Source organism: Amyelois transitella, chromosome 16 (genome assembly GCF_032362555.1).
Source record: "Amyelois transitella isolate CPQ chromosome 16, ilAmyTran1.1, whole genome shotgun sequence".
Taxonomy (NCBI): Eukaryota; Metazoa; Arthropoda; class Insecta; order Lepidoptera; family Pyralidae; genus Amyelois; species Amyelois transitella.
In genome coordinates, this window is record NC_083519.1 from 6,744,804 (window position 1) to 6,766,249 (window position 21,446).

The following is a 21,446-nucleotide window of genomic DNA, read 5'->3' on the forward strand; positions in this document are numbered from 1 at the left end:
TTCGCGTCCACTAACATAAATATGCGAAAATCGCAGCTACCGCAAACAATACATTAGCATTTATATTTTCCTGAGCGTGCCTGCGACGAGACAAGGTCAATGGCATCGGCGGACGAGTGTTAAGTAAACATTGGAGATGGGTTAAAATAGAACACTTTCGCATTTGATCGCTCACACCTGGTAGCAGGTGCGGCGCTGGTTTCTATGGCAGTCACCTTTTATGTCTCTTGAAACGTTTATTTAAATACCACTTTCTGAAGCCAGATGAGACAGACGCTGCACAGACACATACAGTCGAGGTTATTCGCGATGCTACCAGATTAGCTGTGGTCAAAAATATTACAGAAAAATTTCTAATGAGATTGAAGAACAATAGTCTCACAAGACTTGAAAGGCTCGTTTAGCTGAATAGCATAATAAAGGATTAAAGATTAAGGTATAATAATTCAGGTATAAGTTTGTACGACTTTTCCTTACGTACTTCGAAGCAGTTCGCACACGCTTGATTTAAACATGAAGAATGAACTTTGAAACAACTATTTATACGAAAAGTTAAAAACATTTTATACTGTGCTTTCCCTTTGCACTTTGGACCCTCTCGACCGTGTTTAGTCTGTGCGCTGGCAGAACCAAGGACCGTTTATTTTGCCGATAATCTGCAGAACACTCAACAGGCGGCACCGCGTCTGACCAGGCAATACAAGTGTAAATAAATAAGCCACATTCTAATAAGTCTGTGTGGGTTATCTCTCATCGAGACAAGAGCACACACTCGCGTTCTGGGAAATGAATGACGATTGTACATTACCGATTTATCACAAATCTGCGATGATAACGATGCGTCGGCGCGTGCGACATTTTGATTATTCGTTTGTCTTAGGACTTTATGTTTGCTGTATGTCTACCATACCTATAACATAATCTTTTATTAACTTAGATATCAAAAATTTTAGTGTCCATATTTGTGATATTTGTAACATCAACAGCATCATAAATCATCTCAATTTAAGGAAATCGATAGTGTTTCCCACATTTAAATAATCGATTCTGAATGTTATACAAAATGTATTTTGTCACCACATCCTTATTCGATTTCAACGAAACATATTTTTTTATTTTAAAATATAAAAAAAGATTCATTGCCAAATCGAAACATCGACAAATTGGAGTTTACATCATTGTTGCTTTTTGCGTATATTTGTGAATCGCTAACAGCAACACCTACTCTGCGGTCACATCAAAAATGCCGACATTAAGGCCAAGGATGATGTTCACGCAAATTGGGCGTTCATTATTTTTACAAAACCTTTAACTTCAGCGTTATATAATAAGTAATTACAAGCGTGAAAATTGTCCATACGCAGTAGTAATGGTTACATAAGTAACGACCCATTCATGTAAATATTTCGATGAACAGTAAAAAAGATTACAATGTCTCTATGCCGTGTGGTCCCCGGCACCAGTACAAAAAAGAATAGGACCACTCCATCTCTTTCCTATGGATGTCGTAAAAGGCGACTAAGGGATAGGCTTACAAACTTGGGATTATTTTAGGCGATGGGCTAGCAACCTGTCACTATTTGAATCTCAATTATATCATTAAGCCAAATAGCTGAGCGTGGCTTATCAGTCTTTTCAAGACTGTTGGCTCTTTCTACCCCACAAGGGATATAGACGTGACCATATGTATGTATGTCTCTAAGGCGTTGTGCTAAATGTAGAAAATGTATAAATTTTAACGCATTCAAGTTTAAACCTTGGTTCTTTTCTATTTTTATAGACCCTGTGACGTTTGTCATGCTATTTGCGCCTTGAATGTTGAAATAAAAATAAAGTACCTAATATAACACGGAATACGATTCTTGAAAAACTAGGTAAAACATTACGCATTACAACAAGATTCTCTCACCATAGCAACGACGTCCGAAATCGTGGGGAATTCTAAACATTCTCAGATGAATCAGCCAGCGCACATTAATATATTTCGTTAAATCTTTCGTCAAATCGTCTGCCCGAGTGCAGTTATCGTAATATGTTAGTTTCAACAAAACATTACCTCAGCAATCGGTACCCGTGATAGTGGCCAGACCCCCGTTACGTCACTTGTTCTAACATTATTTATATACTAATTCGCTTCATTTTTCAACGTCTATAAGTGGAAAACTAGACTGGTTTGGATTTCGATCGATAAAGTGAAAATTATCGGCTTCCCTTCCACCGGTCGGTTAACATAGTTTTCACCTCTCCCGTCAAATGCTCCAGTATATCTTGATTTTATATTTTATTTTACTAACTCATAGTAATAAAATCAAACAAATCTAATATGTAATAAATAATGTTTGATAATAATATAGTTATGAATGCATTGAATTAATGTTTTCTATTTAAATATGTATTTCCCAATTACCTACCTATTGGAACTATGTCCAATCAACAATTCTTTTTTTTTATTAGCAATTATCATCAATCAATCAAAAACAAGAAATATATATATATTTTTAATCTGTGGTTTAATCTATTGAAATTACAGTAGCGGGAAATTCGCCAACGAAGCCACATAAACGCGAAAAAATATTCAGTTACTTAATAAATTAATTCGGACACAGGGCACGTATAACTAAAAGCCAGTGTGTAATAAATGCAACGAGGAACCGTGTGTTCGGTAAACGGTACAAACGAGTGTTCCAATGTTCTGAGAAGGCGGCAATCAAAAGACAATGAGGGTAACGGTGTCACGCCCGCGGGCGGTCCTACTTGCATCAATGCATTATGCATCGAAAACCGTAAAAAATTGCACCCATCAATATTTATACAACAGACGTGTTATTCAACTTGAACAACGTAAAAGCTACATGCTTGTTAATTTCGTCGGATTAAAGAAATTGGTCACAGAAGCCGCGGTTAATTTTTGTGGTAGTCGAGCTGTTTCGGGTAAGTGCGTCATGGGCGAGTGTTTAAAGTTCATTCGAAGTTGGAGGGTGCAAATAATAATAAATATTTTTTCCTAAATCATTTATATAAAACTTCAATATTAGCCGATATGCTACAATGTAGGAACTGTTTGTAAAATAAATGCACATTCCTCCAACGGACTTAACAACATTGGATCACTGTTCAGTCGTCAACAGATAAAGCCATTTTCGAGCACCCTAGATATGCAAAGGTAGAGTGTAACAAATCTGTCAGGATTATGGTAATATTTATTTGTCAATGTAGTTAGCAAGCGAAAAATATCCGCATCCCTTTGAATTAACAACATGACAACATTAACAATTGTCTTCCTCAATCTAAAATAAATCTCTCTGACTTTCTCGTTAAAAAAATCTTTACTTCATTTATTTTTCGTGTCCATCATTTCTTCACTTATTCATCACACTTGCTACTTCCTTCAGCCTCAATATTTTAAGAAGGTTGTGAACCTTAAGACATCACTGTCCTCCTGCAAAAGCACATAAAATGAAACAAATTCCATGAAAACAAATCTTTATAGGTCATCTCATAATCGTCACAGCTAATTGCTTTTAAATTAAAACTTCCTTACACATGCTCACCAAAAAATTCATTGGCCTAATTTTGCTAAGAGGGTAGATTTCAGATAAATTAATCCCTTTCTCTTTATCTTACAATCGAAAATGCAGTTCGCTGAAGCGGTGGATTATAAAGAGATCGTTAAATATGATAAAACTTTATTCAGCATGTGTTCCGAGTGCGTTGCCCGCGCGACGCCGCCAAGCTGTCTCGTATCGCATCCATGCTACCTTATCAGCCCCACGATATTCAAATACCTACTAGACACCACCTAGACGTACTCAGGAATTTTGCAATGCACCTGATAACATTTTTGACTAATACTATATTTATCACAACCCACGTTTATCGGCGACGATTTATCACGCGTATTTGTCATTGTTTAACAAGATAAAATAAATCTGTCAAGATTTAATTCTTTCGATTCAATATCAAATTCGCCGCCTTTAAAGATTTCTAAATTTAAATTTTATCAGGCCTCACATATTAATTTAATTTCTCTCATAACTCTTTTCTCGTCTTATGAATAAATTAATGCCAGCGATATTATCACTACTGATGATATGCGGTCGAAGTAAAAATAAAAAATGAGAATTTATTACTAGTCTGGACTGGATGCATTTCTTATTTTAGACTATAGATTAAGTCATTTCACTTAATTATTTAGTATAACCCCATCATAATAGTTCGATTTAGGCTTCCGGAATAAAACCGTCTTTATACATATGTTTATAACTTTAATAAGTCATAAGAGCAAAATTTGTCTCTCCTAAATTTATAACGTAAGATTATAAGATTTCCTCAAAACTACAGCCTTTTTATGGTGACCCTATTCTCGCCAATTATTTTCCAAAAGTAGCATCTTGCATTATTTATTATTCACAAAACTTTCTCTATTCAATTGATCGAGCCGCTGGGATGCGAATGTACAGTCAACGCCATAACTATGACTATATTACAGCGACGAAATTTGACTCCAAATGTTTTATTTGCTATAGGAGATTAAATAGTTCTATGAAGTTACCTTCTCATTCTTATAAAATATTAGAGAAAGGAAGTACAATTAAAGCTGACGGGCCCTTTAAAGTGACATACCACAACTTGATAAATGTATGTGTTGATTACAATTTTACAGAGTTATTTAGGTATCTATTTATTTAAATACCTATAATAATATATTTTTTTTATCAAAAACTTATTTAATGATACATATAAATTATCGAGTACCTATGCATTTTATAATTTTTTTTATTTCAATTATATTTTCAATAATATATGTCGTTTACTGTACTTGTTCAATTAACTCTCGCCGTTGGATTGCAGTAAGGAGCGCCCCCTGGCGACGGGCCAGGCCGCCTCGGAAATCATAACAATAAAGCGGTTTATGTCAGTTTGCTTTCCTGCCGAGATCCGATTGATCTCTCAAGATTTATTCATATTTCGCGTGTATTTATAAACTGTGTTTAGTTTTAGTAACTACTTTACTTCTTTAATAAGTGGTTTGTTAAATCGTTTTAATATTTTCTTTTTTAATCATAATTCTTTCAAACCCAGTTGTTTTTATTAAATTGTAAATAAATAAAAAAAACATATGATTATTATTCCAAACATTCGTAAAAAACTATAGCATTGAGTAATATTTAATCGCCTAATTGCTGTCTTGTAGACAAATACACGACAAAAAAATATTTGTTCACCTATTGGGAGTCTAAATGTGCAAATTATTACTCGAGGAAAATAACCAATATCACAACGATTTCATATTTTGCAAATTAATATGGAACTATCTCACTCCGAACCAAGCCCCAGTCTTTTTTATTACGTAAACGCAAACTACGCGATATGTGATTTACGACCGCCGTAAAAGGAAAATATTAATGAAAACTTAATATTAAACATTGAAACATAATTACGACTCGATTGCGCGTTACGAATCAAAGAATTACTTTTCACTCGCAAACCGACCTCTCAATGTTTGCAGATTGGAAACTGACCATATCCATTTAATGCATATATTATTTTTTAATATTGACTAGTTTTCATTGCGATAGACCTCTTCAATCAATCTCTTTTAGAGCGTAGAAAATGTAGATTAATGTTTATCTGATATCCATATTACACAGATGAGTGGTTTGCAGCCTATCATCAATTCATTTCATAATGTAGGTCACGCTTTGATTACCTACTTAAACGTTAAAACAAAATATTTTTTATTCTTTACTTTTATATCATGCAACTAGACTTGAGTAACTAACTCAATTGCATAGAAAAGACATCAACGCGTCACAAGGATATACACAAAAATAAAGTTTTAAAATTAATCCCTTTACCACATTGTACAAAATTTATAAACGCATAAATTTCATTTGCAACACTTTATCGGCTCTCGATTAATCTCTCGGATAATAACAATTACTCGGAGGTCGCGACGCTATAGTCAAATAAATATCGATATTTAGACAAGTCGTAAACACTCGGGTATAAATATTCGGCTTAAAACTTTAAATAGTCGTGCAACAAGTATATTTCACGCGAGTATATTGAATTTATTGCAGGGAATTTATAGAGCTTTTCATCGGCTTCCGCGTGAGTCAGAGTCGTCTTATTATAGCCGCCTATTCCCGTGCGCTGGTCGCTACGTACTCGTTCTACCCGACAGTGCTCGCAGACGGGCCATACTAAAAAAATATAAATGTAACAAATATATAACTAGATTATTCCTTTGTATCCACCGATGGGGACGTATGGTTCTCTTATGGCAATTTCCACTTTCTCTCATCTTTTTCCCATGGATGTCGTACAAAGTGAGGAATAGGCACGTTTTTCTAGTGCAGTTACGTTTTACCGTGATCCATTATGAGTAAGATTCTACTGCAAAGTTTGTGGGGTCAGATGGGGGTCGCTTCATGTAAAAATGTAACTTAACTGGGTGGGTAAGTGACGTTTTTACATCAATCAAGAAACAAAAGTCAAAAGTCGCTCTTCGGGCTCCTTTTCAGCCAGAGTGGTTTAATTTTTAACGCCAGTAGTAAGAAGAATAAAATCTTTACTCTTTTCATATTACTATGAAAGTCTGGATATGAAATAAAGACCAAGAGAGTCTTGTTCTGCTCTCTCATTATTTGGCGCCCATAGCCTATTTCTAGTGTCCCACTTGAACAGGCTAATATCAATATTATTTTTAATGTCTTAGAGTCTGGCTTTGATGCTCGTGTTAGTCATATTTGTTTGGTTTTAAACAACTTTCAAGTTCATTTTTAAATGATTTTATTTAATTCATTTTGACAATAATTTAATAAACCCGATGTTCATAAACTGATCAATAATGATGATTTTATTGAGGTATGCATCTGATATTTGGAAATTCCCATGACATTTAAACCCTGGGAAAATGCTTCTTTATCTTCTTCTTCTATCTTCTTTATGTTGAATCACGATTAAAGTTTTTCCAGATGAATGCCCAATTCCCTTAGTGCCCTTTTATGACATCCATGTAAACGAGATCAAGACCTGTTCTGAAATTTCGGGAACAACACGGAATAAATGCTTGTTTATCTGTAAATATACAAATAACAGCAGTTTATTTAAATCTGATTAGATGTGCTGTTAACCACTTCTAAAAGAATATTTCATAACCATAAGATAAATAAATAAGTATGGTACCTACTAACCATTTGTACTTGTACTTAATAGTACTTTAGTTTATTTATATTAAACGTTCTAATTGCAGATCTTGTTACTCAGAACTAATCTCATCAGTACACATTAATCAAGTCCTTCACTGGTATATTTGTAATATAAATTACGAGCGATATACTATGGGCACTGTACAAACTACTCCATAATCACCGTACTTTAACGTTATTGACTCATCATCCTCTTAGCTTTACTCCCGATCGCTTACACTCTCAGAAAAGGGAGCCCAAGGTCCATCTGCGACTGCGATCACGACCCTGGGTAACGTAGGTAAATCCAGTTTTTACTCGAAGTGACCTCGTCTAACCTCCGCAACTTTTGCAACCTAACCCATGGTGGAATATGGTAAAACCTGTACTAAATAAATTTGCCTCTTCCCTTAGTCGGTTCTTACGACATCCTTGGGAATCAGTTGAAATTGGTCTATTCTAAACGGGCCGGGGACCATTAAGCGCACTCAATACTGAGATATATAATTTACATTTTACGAACTTCATCATGGCCATCCAATTGCTTGTGTGTGCAGGTTTCCTCACGATATTTTCACTCACCGTAAGAAACTATAACGTCATTGACTTCTGAAGGTTATTAACACATTAGGGTCAATTGCTTTTGTACTAACTATAATTAGCAGTAGCAACAAAGTGTATCGCGACCGATAAGAGTACGTAAATAATAAGAGCAAATATTTATAAAGTACGTTTATAAAAATAATTTACTTATCTAGTAGTATTTCATTTATAATAACCCGTATATTTTTATCACTGGCGGGAACGAAAATCCGCGTTGCCGTTCGACGGTGTAGAGAATTATCAGCCTTCTAGGCATGTACCGTACTTAGAACATTTTTGAATTAAAACTTTGTAGGTGTAAACTTTTTTAGACACGAAAAGTATTTTATCCTTAAGTAGGATCTTTCTCTCTGTCTTAGTGTGCGATCTTCTAACTAAATAATAATAGAATTAATACTTTTTTCATTTTTTATGGTTTTAGTTTACTCTTATCTCTACATAATATAAACCGTAGTTTGCCTCTACTTCTGACTGTTTCTAAGAAAATATCTTAAAATCACACAACGGATTTTAGTGTATTTCTTATACCTATTACTTATTTTATTCTTGAACAGTGGAATATTTTCCACTGTTCAAGAAAATATCCCAAACTTAAAAAACATTATGTTGGGTCATTTTGGTTAAAACATTTTTTTTTAATTTATTATATAATTTGTCACAGCACCCTGGGAGTGGCTCACGTGGCCGGGATGTGCAAGCCTGACCGCAGCTGCTCTGTCAACGAGGACAACGGCATCATGTTAGCGCACACCATCACGCATGAGCTGGGACACAAGTAAGTATTCAACATTTTTGTTTTTGTATTTTTATTTATTTATTCTTTATTGTAACATTTACAGTTGTTACAATAGGCACTAACAGTTAACCATTAATTGAGATTGAGAAGAGAACCTTTACTTTTTTTTTATTACTTAACTGTTTTTTATTGAAGTATCTGGCACTTTGCGGTTCAGATAAATATAACGTGAGCGCTGTGCCCGAGGCCGTCAGACTTGCATGAATATTATTTAAAAATATAGACAGTTTCACAGACGAAAGATCTAATGAGGAAAATGTGGGAAAAATTACGAATTTTCTTGGAATTTTATTTCACGCATCCACGTAAAAGCAATTTATTTCAAATTTCGATATAGTAAATATTTAGCTTAGCTGTAGATAGGTACCATCGAATTACTGTTACGAAATAAAGACCGTTATAATCTTTTCTAACCTCCCGAAGTTTGCTAAACAAACGATTCTAAAATTACCAATGTACAGATTGTTGTGCTCTATGGTAATTTTAGATTGTATTAGGCAACACCCAGATTTCTTAAGTGGACGTCTCCGAAATAGACCGGTGCCCTTCATAATTCGCAATAGATATCATCTACCGAACGTTTTACTACGCCATAAATAATTTAATGTACGATTAGATAACAGATATTTAGACCATAAGCAAGATTAATGAGCGGGGAGCGTGCAGGACTTATGTTTCATAGTGGTCAAATTACACTATTCATAATATTTCCAATGTAAATGTATATTATTATTTATGATTTACTGGCTTTTGTACCCCGACTTCGCACGCGCAAAATACGGAGGTAACCTTGTTGAGAGAGTAACCTTGTCAGTAGTACAGCTTTGATCATGATTTTTTTCACTAGGTGAAAATGTTATTTTACTCGTAAGACGTCCATGGGAAAGAGAGATTCTATTCTATAGCGGCTGGGTCTGTATTTCATATTACGTATTGCAAGTTATCAATGATTTATAACCATGTTTATCCTCACAATTTACCTATTGGGTTGTGCGAAGAATTAACATTTAATTGATTTATATCATAAGTACATTTGAAATCGTAGATGTTAAAGTATCAAATTGTGAGAGTAAAGCAATATTTTAAAAAAGTATTTCCTTAGAAGGTCTTCTACTAGTTTTAGAATTTCGTTACAAAAAGTAGCCTACCTACCAGTATTCAAAATCCAATCAATCTTTACCAGAAATACTAAGATTCCACCAATGTAACACGTAAAAGATTTTGGTTAATAGATTATTTTTACTTATATCCAGGTTTTGACAAATTTTAAAATGATTTTCCAAAAAGGACAACCACATTTCGGGTTTTCAAAGGGCATTTACCAGATACATTCTTAGAAATGTACTTGTATATAAGTACTTCTTGTCGCAGTATAAAGTATTTTCGCAACTCGTAACTGGTTGGTAACCGGCGTATGGGATTGGTCTCTCGCAAATAGGTTATTAAAATATTGCAACATATAGTCATTAGTCCGTCATGATCTTCACGCTGGTCAAAGTTTACGAACAGTTGGTTTGTTTATGTTCTTATTACACGGCAATCTATTTCTGGAGATGGTATTACAAACTGCTTCTCCATCGTAGAAAGAGATGTTTAATATTATATAGAGGATACCTAGTTAATTGGGTCATATATCTTGTGTTATTTGTTAAATATTTCATGTATTTTTTTTAAGTTAACAAAAAAAATGATTAATTTAGGTAATAAAGTTTCTATCGGAGGTGGCGCTCCTTTAAAAATATCGCAATTAGAAGAATCTTAAATGTCCTGTTTTGATATGCAACCATTATATTTACACCAAAGGTATAGTTAAATAAAGGAGTAACATAATTTTATACCTCAATCCTCAAAATGTAACGCTCCTATAATACTTAAACATTAATTCAAAAGTTATTTTCTATGGATAAGATACTTAGACCTTCAACATTTTAGCAGTACCTTAATAATGATCTTGATTAGCATATCAGAAATATACGATATTCTATATCTTCGATCATGAGTTTTACAAGAAGTGAATCAGAGTTGCTAATCAATGTTGGTACTTACAGCTGTTAACGCGCTCTAGTGTTTATTAATCTATGGTATTTGTAGTATTATGAAAATAGTTATAGGCATTAGTTTTTCCAGCCAGTTCGCCGTTCGCCGTTCGCCTCTGACTCAGTGTTCCTAAGCCCGGATTACCGCAAGGACGTTTCAACACAAAATTATTTGACTATTTATTTGTTACTCTTGCCAGATCTTAAGCTTACATTTTCTCTTCTTAATTAACATACTGTTTTAGCGAAACCCAGAATAAGTAAATAACTTACTTTTTTATTCGTATTATGGCTTTCAGTGGTCAAAGTGACCTTACAAACTATTAGGTAATAGGTAGAGTGTAAACTCTGGCTCTGTCTACCACGCAATGGATATAGATATGATTACATGTATGTATGTATGTAGAGTGTTTAAAACAGTTTTTTTTTATTAAAAACTAAACATACAGCTAGGAATGCTTTGTAATGAGACCGTTTAGTGACAGGTTTACAAACATACATAAAATCACGCCTCTTTCCCGGAGGGGTAGGCAGAGACTACCTATTTCCACTTGCCACGATCTCTGCAGTGACAGGTTTTTGTAGGAAAATATGCTTTGTACGCTTTTAAATAAGTAATTTTAAATTTTTTCACATACATAGAAATAAAAATTCGCCACTGATTAATTTATTTGTCTTAATTTGTTTAATGTTCCTACTTGAAAAAAATCCTATAAGTCTTACTCAAATCACCAAATTAACAGGTATTTCGCTATATTGATGATATTTTGATGTTTGCTCATAAAATATATACTTAGTTCACGCTTCACGGTAATAATTTTAGTGCCTGTGTTAACAACCACGGTACGCGTCCTGCGAAACATAAACGGGAATAATTACGTAAAATTAAATACTTAGCACAAATTACTTTTTTACGATGCCGTTTATACGTAACCCATATAGCGCAACTGAGTGCAGAATAAGCTTACTAAAACCACAGAATTATTAAAACTGCTTTTTAATTGCATTGAGAAGGTTAATGTTACGTCAACCACGGATTAAACTATTATCGTCAATACCAAATTGTAAGCAAAATGGGGGAAATTTCTACGGGAACAGAGAACTAAGGAGTTTTTTTATTTTACGCTGGCGGAACTTCAAGCACATAACTAGTTACAATAAAAGGAGATAACTCTGAATGCGACGCGATTATATCTACTATCTCATAATGAAGCACAATTACAGCATTAGACATATTATCACATATGACACAATAGTAACACAAACACAGGTTATGTAAGTGCAAACAACTCAGGCAATGACCTTCCGCCCTAGGCAGACATGAATGCATCATTCGCGTGGTACAATGCACTCCACTGACGCCGCACTAATGTGGCAATAGCCCACACAAGACCATTATTTTTTCATGTCAGTATGTAATGAATGGCTCACCAAGAGCAACTATTTATTATCTGTGGAACGCGTTTGTAATTGTCGTTGCGATTTGTTCAAGAATCACGTGCATAATTTGACAAGAGGAAATGTTGTCTCACTACAATAATATTTGTTTAGAGTTGTAACTGTGATAAAAAAATAGAAGAATAATACCTAAATAAATAAAATATGGGATAAATAAACACAGACTGAGCTAATCCCAAAGTAAATTTAAAAGCTAACTAACCTTACTCGCAAAAATAAACGACAACCAATCTTTTAAATTCTTCAATGTTAACTTAACTAAATTAATTAACTTGAGTTAATAAACCAGAGTTTAATATTTCTAAGATGACACGTGTATAAAAAAATAATTGGATATTATTTACACTACTGGTTAATTCATTCATTATTTATCGTGCTTATGCTAAAATCGAAATCTAATAATCAACTATGAATATTTATAATATAGTAATATGACTTCTAGCTTATTATAGGCAATAAGTCAATGACAGCTTAATTTTCACAAAAATATGTTTTATAATGTTTTTGTGAAAATTGTGCCGTGTGGTTCCCGGCACTATTACAAAAAAGAATAGGACCACTCCATCTCTTTCCCATGGATGTCGTAAAAGGCGACTAAGGGATAGGCTTATAAACTTAGGATTCCTCTTTTAGGCGATGGGCTAGCAACCTGTCACTATTTGAATCTCGGTTCTATCATTAAGCCAAATAGCTGAACGTGGCCATTCAGTCTTTTCAAGACTGTTGGCTCTGTCTACCCCGCAAGGGATATAGTCGTGACCATATGTATGTATACTAAGTTGTTATTATAGTGTACATACACATATACATAAAATCACGCCGCTTTCCTGAAGGGGTAGACAGAGACTATATCTTTCCACTTGCCACGATTTCTCCATACTTCCTTCGCTTCATCCACATTCTCTTCATGCAAGCTGATCGTGATCATATGTATGTATGTATGTATGTTTTATAATACTTAAAGTAAGTACTTTAAAGTGCCACTATTCCCTTAAATAATATGTATACTTGAATTAAAAATATCAAAAATCCAGTGATAGGTATAATAATTTCAAGAACCTACCTACGTAGGTAAAGTCCAACATTAGGTTTCAATCTTTTTAATACCTTACATTTAAAGCTGTAAATAGGCATACTTAGTTGTTAGTAATTTTATTTATCTTAATTACAAGACGCTTGTTTATTCATTGCACAATACTAAGTACACATATTGCAAACAAAATTAATCACCGTGATCTGAATGGACAACTTGAGCCAACTTGTGACCCCAATAGTTTTGCAGCAGAATGCAACCTATGATTGAGTCAATAATGAATTTTGGAAATCAGGATAATAAGCACTATAAGTTTTGTAATGAATAATTTTTCAATACGCAGAAAATTAAGAAAATGTCTAATAGACATAGTTTGTAGATAAAAATTCTATCAACTCGTATCGTAACTCTTACTTATCTGTGGTAATAAACACGCCTGTTAAGGCTGCCAATTATGTAAGTACTTACATAGGATTTGCTTCTTTGCTGTGTGAAATTAGGTATACCTACTTTGTAACTTTCAATCTAAGCATTTTGGAATTGAATTTCCTTAGTTAGAAGTAGTTTGTTAATTCTTAAAATTTTAATTATTCGTCTCTTTTGAGAGTACCCATCTAAATAATTCAAGCTTAAAATTTTCCAAATAATGGAAAAGCTCAATGACTACGACACACATTAATTTAGAACATTAAATTAAATAATGCATTCGTAAGCAATTAATTAATTCAAAGACATCCTGTACAGTTTGTTTATATAGTTCATCAATTGTCACAGGCTTCAATAAATTTAAAACAATAAACACAATTCTTAGAATAAAAAAGTGGCAAATACAGTATGGCCGCAGTAGGAAGCTTCAATAAAATATCACTGATTTACGAGCATTTCTGAGTTAATAAAACGGAAAACCCCCTATTTTTGTGTGATATTGATGAAGACCTTTGACTTTCATATAAATAAATTACATATATTAAGTCGCGTTTCTTCGAATATTAGATTAGCTTGGTATCTATTACCATGGAACATCGATTTGTAGTTAGATAAAATAAATTAATAATATTTACCTAGGTACCTACTGTATTATGACATTTTCGTTTAAAGAAAAAATACTTTACAAGTATTTTTAAAGAAACACTCGAATACGTCCTTGTTAAATTAGGAAAAGAATAAATTCTTACCTTCTTAGTTTAGTGCGCAATAAGTGTGCTAGGTAATATTCCAATAAACCCTACATCAGGCGCAGCCGCTATTCTTTTAGGCTCTTATCCTACTTCTTTGTTTTTGTTTCAGCTTTGGTCTGTACCATGACACGGAAAAGATCGGCTGCCACCGTCGGGAAGGCACGACTCTGCACATCATGACGCCTATCTTCGAAGCTGACACGCGGCAGGTCGCCTGGTCCCGCTGCAGCAAACGGGATGTCACCAACTTCCTAGAGTTAGTAAGCCCTCCTCAATGTTTAAGTTATTGTATATGGTATATGATGCTCATAGTGCTTCACAGCAAATTAGTTTAAAAAACTATAAGTATTTGTTTTAATTTATAACAATGTACCTACCTAAGTAATGTAATCCTAAATTTTATTCAGTGGTTTAAATTAGATGTTACTTTTAATCACTAAAATAAGTCTCACATTGACAATTCCTTAAAGAAAGTAAAATAGATTGTTAGTATGAATCTATAGTGTTACTAAATACCCATTTTAAATCTTAACATAATATACATCCGTTATAATACCTTTAAAAATTACATTTTGGACTAAGCACTTACTAAATTTTTGAAAGTTAGTTAACAACGCCTTCCGTTTTCAATAAATCAATAAAAATGAAAGTTTGGTACACACAAATCCTCGACTCGACTGACTTAATGTCTCATAGAAAGTTCGCAACCTCTCTCTAACAAGGCTGTAAAGTAAATTGCAAAATGCTTTTAACTCTTACTCGTTGCCTAATACGAGTTGATATGAATGCCATTACAATTATACGCATTATCTTCGAGATCGTGGCTAGATTGCCTGCGGCTTTGATCTTGCATTGATTTTCTACGAACTCTAGTTACTAGGTCTATACATCATAGTATCCACTTGTATATGTACTACGAGTATGTCATACAACATAGAAAGTTATTACGTACCACATGAGTCGCCTCAACTTATCGTTAAATTATTATCGCCACGCTATAAACCTTTAGTAGGTAATAGAAACTCTAACATAAATACTTATTGCCCAGCCTACTTTTAATCCTAATCTACCGGATGCTTTTATCAAGGTTATGTTTAATTAATTATTTATATCACATCATTCGTCGCTTGTCAATATTTATGAATTGTTCGACCCAAAAATACGTGATTAGTTTATTTGTCATCATCAAACAATCGCCATAAACTACTGCGATGTGACATGGAATGTTGTGATTGTATTGCCTACTTTAATTATGTAGGTAAATAGCCGATGTTATAATAAAAATAAATGAATCTAAATTCATCATCAATATTCATTTATGTATCTGTCGAACTTCTTTGTAGTAATTTTTGGCGAGTTTAATTATACGTAATTGATGGGTACCATTAAATATCCATTTAGAACACGAGCATTATTCTTGTATATTGAACAAAGTTGTTTTTTTTTCTTTACAGCGCCGGTCTAGGGGAATGTTTGAGTGATAAACCATCACAAGAGGAGTATTATCAGTACCCGGAGGACCCAGCAGGTAAACCTTAGTAACACTTCAGACACAAACATTGTAAACTTTTAATTGGTTTCTGCAATAATTCGATTATTACTTCTTTGAAATACCTATTTACGCAATCTGTATGTTTCCTCCAGGTGTGATATTCGATGCAGCAACGCAATGTCTCCTGCAGTTCGGCTCCGAGGCGGTGGTTTGTGCCAAGCCTGCTGAACTGTGTGAGCATCTGTGGTGCCTAGTGAATGACACCTGCAAGACCATGCTGCGGCCAGCCGCACCAGGAACCACTTGTGGGCCAGATATGGTAAGACTGGGTTCATAATACACACCTACTACATGTCTTCATCCTTTACGGGTGTAAGAGAGACGACAGGCCACGTTTAGCTGGATAATGAATGGTTTATTAACGATTGTTATCTACCTTAGTCGTAGCGTGTGATTTGTAACCTATTGTGACAGATAGGGTACGTCCGGCTGTTTGGCTTAATGATAGATCTACCATCTCAGTTTGTGCAATATTAGGAAAGGCTTTCTTCAGTTCTTCAGCCAGTTAGCGAAACAAAATCACTTTGAAAAATCTTATCATCAGTCAAACTAAAGTCTTTATAAACTCAACCCCCACTACGATATACATTCAATACTTCACATTTACAGTTAGATACTCGCCCAACAAACATTTAGGCGACTATTAGAGCTTATTTTGTTACTTAGTGGGCTACAAAGGCATTACAGTAGCAACACTTATGACTATTGGCGATAAAGTGGCGTACCAAGTAACGTATATCACTTCTACTTATAATACAGAGTTACAAGCGCGACAATTAGGCGAGCTTAAAGGTTATGGATGTATTATGGCAAATCTTAACACTGTTGTACATGCACAGCATTTTGTGTTATAGCTTTAAGTGAATCTTAGAACTCTAAGATCTAAATAAGAATAAGAATTAGCTACTACCTCCAAAAGTGCTATGCAGGTGATAATAAACTCTTTACAAGAACCTAAAGTTGCACAATAGCGTTAATAAGCGCTACCAGCCTTACAATAGTGTTTATTTAATCTTATATAGAACCAAATGCTTGAAGTTATACAAAACTCTCTTGCATTACCTTAAGTCAAATAGGAGTATAATTTTTCGCTATAACAGATCCTATAGCGTCTATTGTTACTTTTTTGTGACTAAAGGTAAAGTAATAGCGCTTAAGGTCACTACTGTATTTCTTATATTGACTACTTGTTTTTGACAATGGCGTCGCAACCAAAATAAACAAAAATTGTTGTAAATACGTGGAAAAGTTTTCAGTAAATAGACAACATACATCGGGCGCTCGAATTATTTGCCAATAAATATGTAACATATTCACAGTGTACTTCCCTTCGCAGCAAAAATATGCTTCCTTTCTCACCATACAATATCACTTTTTTTTGTTTAATATAAAAATCATTAGTCGTAAACTTATAGCCATTGAAAATAAAATTATTTATTATTAGATCACAAAATTAGTTTAATTATCTTGAATAGCGTTCAGACCGTTACAAAACACCTATTTACCTCCCTTTTAGCGCTTGAAAATATAATTAACGCCTTTGTATCTCTACTGTACCGCTTAAGGAGTCAGTTGACGCTTATTTACCCCTCTTGTATCGCTAAGAGATCCTGTTACCGCTATAATAACTTTCTTATAGCACTAATTGTACCTCTTAGCCAATTACCATAACTCTTGTATACCGTCATTATACAACCTTAAGTAATATAAAAATTGTGCCCAATTCGGGGGTAAAGTAGGGTTAGAGCGCGCTCTAACACTAATTTGTTACACCCATAAACCACTTTAGAATCTAGTTAGCGCTTTTATAGACTTATTATAAATCTTACTTTAGCGCCTAATTGTTACTTGGGCATTTAACAAGTCCTTTACAGTAGTTTAAGTTCGATAAAATTTGTTTCAGTGGTGTCAAAACCAGACGTGCGTGCCTAGAACTCCTTCGCCCGCCCCCCGCGATGGCGGCTGGGGCGAGTGGAGCGAATGGAGCGAATGTTCGAGAACATGCGGCGCCGGCGTCTCCACGCAGTCCCGACAGTGTAACAACCCCGAGCCGATCAACAACGGGGCTTATTGCATTGGTGATAGAAGTCGGTAAGTAAACTACACCTAAACCTCTAAAGAACTTCAATGCATATGATGGTCTTGCATACAAGAAGTGTTTCCTATGTGCGTCCTCAATTCGGACGATAAAACTGAAGAATCACTATATGATAACGTCTCTATCCTTTATGACATAAGGGATAAAGACAACCATAAGGCTTATGGGGTTGCCCCAGAGCCAACAGTATCGCAAATGCTGAAAGGCCATGTTCAGCTCAAATAGTGACAATTTGCTAGCACATCGCCTAAAAGAATCCTAAAAGCCTATACTTTAAGTCATCTTTTACGACATGGGAAAGAGATGGAGTGGACCTATTGTAAAGTGCTCATAATATGCGTTTTCCTACAAAATAGAGAAAGTAAATATTTTTTTTATTTTTTTAAAGTGAATTCTCATTCCTAAAGAAAACAAATAAGATACTTAGGATCCATAAAAACTTCAAGATCCACTACATCGTGGTGTGCCGAAATATTGCGAATATATGTAAATACAAATTATTATCAGGCATTGTCTGAACCGTACCTCACACTGAACACCTGTACGTAAATTAAACGCAAATAATTGGCACATCTTTTAGTTCTTCTAGTAAGACTTACTAAGAAATCGAAACTATTGTGTTTATTTATTTACAGGTACAGAATTTGCAACACAGATCCTTGTCCTATCAACGAGCCATCATTCAGAGAGTATCAGTGTTCTAAGTACAACAACCTAACTTATAAAAACGTCACCGTCACAGAGTGGATACCATACTTTGATCAAGGTAGATTTTTATGAAACTATTAACTGCGTCCTATAATTTCCTTTATTATTACAACCCGAAACTAATTCTAAATCAAGTTCCCTATAAAAACTATCGTCATTACCATATACATATATCAGGACTAGAGTGCTTTCTTATAAAAAAAAATTGCTTTTGCTTCAATCTAATTGTATTTGCATTATAAGACAATTTATGAAATCTTTCTAGATAAACCGTGCGAGCTAAAATGCGTGCCGCGCGAGGAGAACGAATTGTTTGATGATCCAATGTCGGAAGGATTTGCAGCTGACGGCACGCCTTGTCGACAGAACCCGGGTGCTAGAGACATGTGCATTTCTGGTAAGCTTTCTTTCATGTCTTTATCCATCTTTACTTAGTTTCTTATAACATATTTATATTTCAATGAAGGCATCTTTTTTTGGATGTCAAAATCAGTTACAATTGATGGCTTGAATGCTGAATTAAACGAGTTCTGCTTATTGCGTCTTTTGTTAATTGTTTAATATGATGAATATGTATTTTACAAAAGCAGTTTAAATATTTCTCTACATAATAATAACTTTTTTAACTTTTTCTCAGGTGTCTGCTACAAAGTAGGTTGTGACTGGAAAGTGGACTCTGATCTCGAGGACGACGTCTGTGGAGTATGCGGAGGGAACGGCACTAAATGCAAAACTGTGCAAGGCATCTACAACAAGGGAACCACGAGACATGCCGGATTGAGCGAAGTGAGTAAAGCTCTTTATACTTAAAGTAAATTCATGGTATAACTCCTCATTGCTTACCAAATAAAGCGCAGCAGAAGCAAAACAAATTATGATTGAAACATTTAAAATATAATATCTTACATTAAGCAAGCCACGTAAGCAAATATAAGTAAACCAAACACAAGAAAAAGAGACCTTCGCGATTTGACTGCTGCTGCGGTATACCTGCATTTTCATACTAAGATTGTTGCCAATATCCGCAAGGAGTCTTCAATAAGCTCGTGCTATTTATCTTAAGCGTACCGTTCCTACGCTGCCAGTAAAACTAAAAGCATAAGCCATATAATAAATAAACTTAAGCATAATAAAACTTGAATTTGTTTTTACAGGTAGCCGTAATACCAGCAGGCTCAAGAAACGTGAAAATTGAAGAAAAAGTCAGTCCTGGCAATTACATTTCTATTGGCAGTGCGACTTCAAGAAAGCTGTATTTAACAGGAGCAAGGTGTGTGTATAAAAAGTTATTTTCTTTACTATTAATTAAGTCAAAGTTCTTAGAAAAAATGTGAGTTTAATCTAATGCCATGTTTTTCAGAAATGCCACGCTGACTGAATATTTTGTGGCTGGATCACAAGCAATATACGAACGAGATCGTGATTGGGAGAAAGTTCGCATACAAGGGCCTATTAGGGAAGACATCAAAGTTTATGTAAGTTCATTATTTTTGTTATAAACAAATGGCCAGGCATGTAAAAAGTCAATTACTTCTCTAGTTGAAGTTATTACGATTGTTTTCGTTTGATAAGCTTAACAAAAATATGAATCTAACACAGAATTTACTCTTGACAACTTGCGATTAGGCCGTTCTTGATCGCAGTAACCAAACGATGAAACATGCCAACTTTTCAAAGAAGACTATCAAAACTCACAGAAAACTTGATCTTCCAGCAAAGAATCTGCCGCGGCAAGCACCGAAACCCCGGAGTGACGTATCAGTACACCGTGGACCGGCAGCGGCAGTACCGGTACCGCCTCACGGAGTGGTCGCCCTGCAGCGCCTCGTGCGGCGTCGGCTACATGAGCAGGCACTACGAGTGCGTGGACCAGGACAGCCGTGAGTCTTTTTAATTAGCAGTCATTTAGTTCATATGGTATAAGTACCCCTAAAATAATGACTAAAAACTGACATTCGCATCCAGCCGACAAATAAATACGAATTCCATGCAAATTAGAATAGAAGAAGCGTTGTGTTAACGCTGATTAATTGATAAAAGCATGACTCCAAACCCAAACAGTACTTGTTAGTGTAATAGAAATCGAAATGAAATGATTGCAAGAGTACGAGGTGTTCTTAAGGAACTTTCTTGTTCTGTGTATGATAACGTGCAAGGCAAATATTAAAAAGGCAAATTACAACTCGGAGCAGACAATATAACCCTTCACAAAATGTAATGTTCTAATACAAACGCTTTTTCTCTAGATCCGACTGAGCAATCGAATTGCTACAACAGAGAGCCTCCACGGAACGAAGCTCTCATGCAACAGTGCAGGCGACCGGCTTGCCCTACCCCCCAATCTTCTCAAATTCCTGACACCCCAACAGCCTCCGCTTTATATTCCCATCCGCCCCTTTCTCATCCCCATTCACAAGCCCTCCAAGTCGTATCAGGACAATACCCCCGCCGGATCCCCACGCGATCATATCCTCAGTCCCAGACGCAAAGCCCTGAAGCATTCCACTCTCACCAGTTGCGAGGCCGGCCCCACCCGAGGGAACATTCCAGAGACCATTCGCAGAGACCTCGGTACGACTGGCTTGTGTACTTGTGGAAACCGTGTCCTAAGGCCTGCCATATGCCTGTAAGTAGTTCATTATTAACAGCATTGTTATCTTAATTAGATTTTAGTTTATTGAAATGATGATGAAAATAAGACTTTTGTTTATAACAATCTGACTGAAGTGAAGGCACATCGATAAGTTCAAGATTTCGAAGTAATGACAATTAAATTTAGCTCTCTAAACTT

The 21,446-nt window shown here is 35.0% G+C and overlaps 1 protein-coding gene across 3 annotated transcripts in view; it reads left to right on the forward strand.

The window, feature by feature from the left end:
- Positions 1 to 21,446, forward strand: part of LOC106129748 (A disintegrin and metalloproteinase with thrombospondin motifs 7) — a 78,106-nt gene that overhangs the window by 54,210 nt on the left and 2,450 nt on the right. For all 3 annotated transcript variants that reach the window (XM_013328412.2, XM_060948462.1, XM_060948461.1), the window contains exons 8-19: positions 8,458 to 8,571; positions 14,407 to 14,553; positions 15,752 to 15,825; positions 15,942 to 16,108; positions 17,753 to 17,940; positions 18,583 to 18,713; positions 18,921 to 19,052; positions 19,293 to 19,441; positions 19,810 to 19,925; positions 20,016 to 20,130; positions 20,370 to 20,535; positions 20,902 to 21,281. In XM_013328412.2, the coding sequence (XP_013183866.1) occupies positions 8,458 to 8,571; positions 14,407 to 14,553; positions 15,752 to 15,825; positions 15,942 to 16,108; positions 17,753 to 17,940; positions 18,583 to 18,713; positions 18,921 to 19,052; positions 19,293 to 19,441; positions 19,810 to 19,925; positions 20,016 to 20,130; positions 20,370 to 20,535; positions 20,902 to 21,281 (1,879 nt within the window). The remainder of the gene's footprint in view (positions 1 to 8,457; positions 8,572 to 14,406; positions 14,554 to 15,751; positions 15,826 to 15,941; positions 16,109 to 17,752; positions 17,941 to 18,582; positions 18,714 to 18,920; positions 19,053 to 19,292; positions 19,442 to 19,809; positions 19,926 to 20,015; positions 20,131 to 20,369; positions 20,536 to 20,901; positions 21,282 to 21,446) is intronic.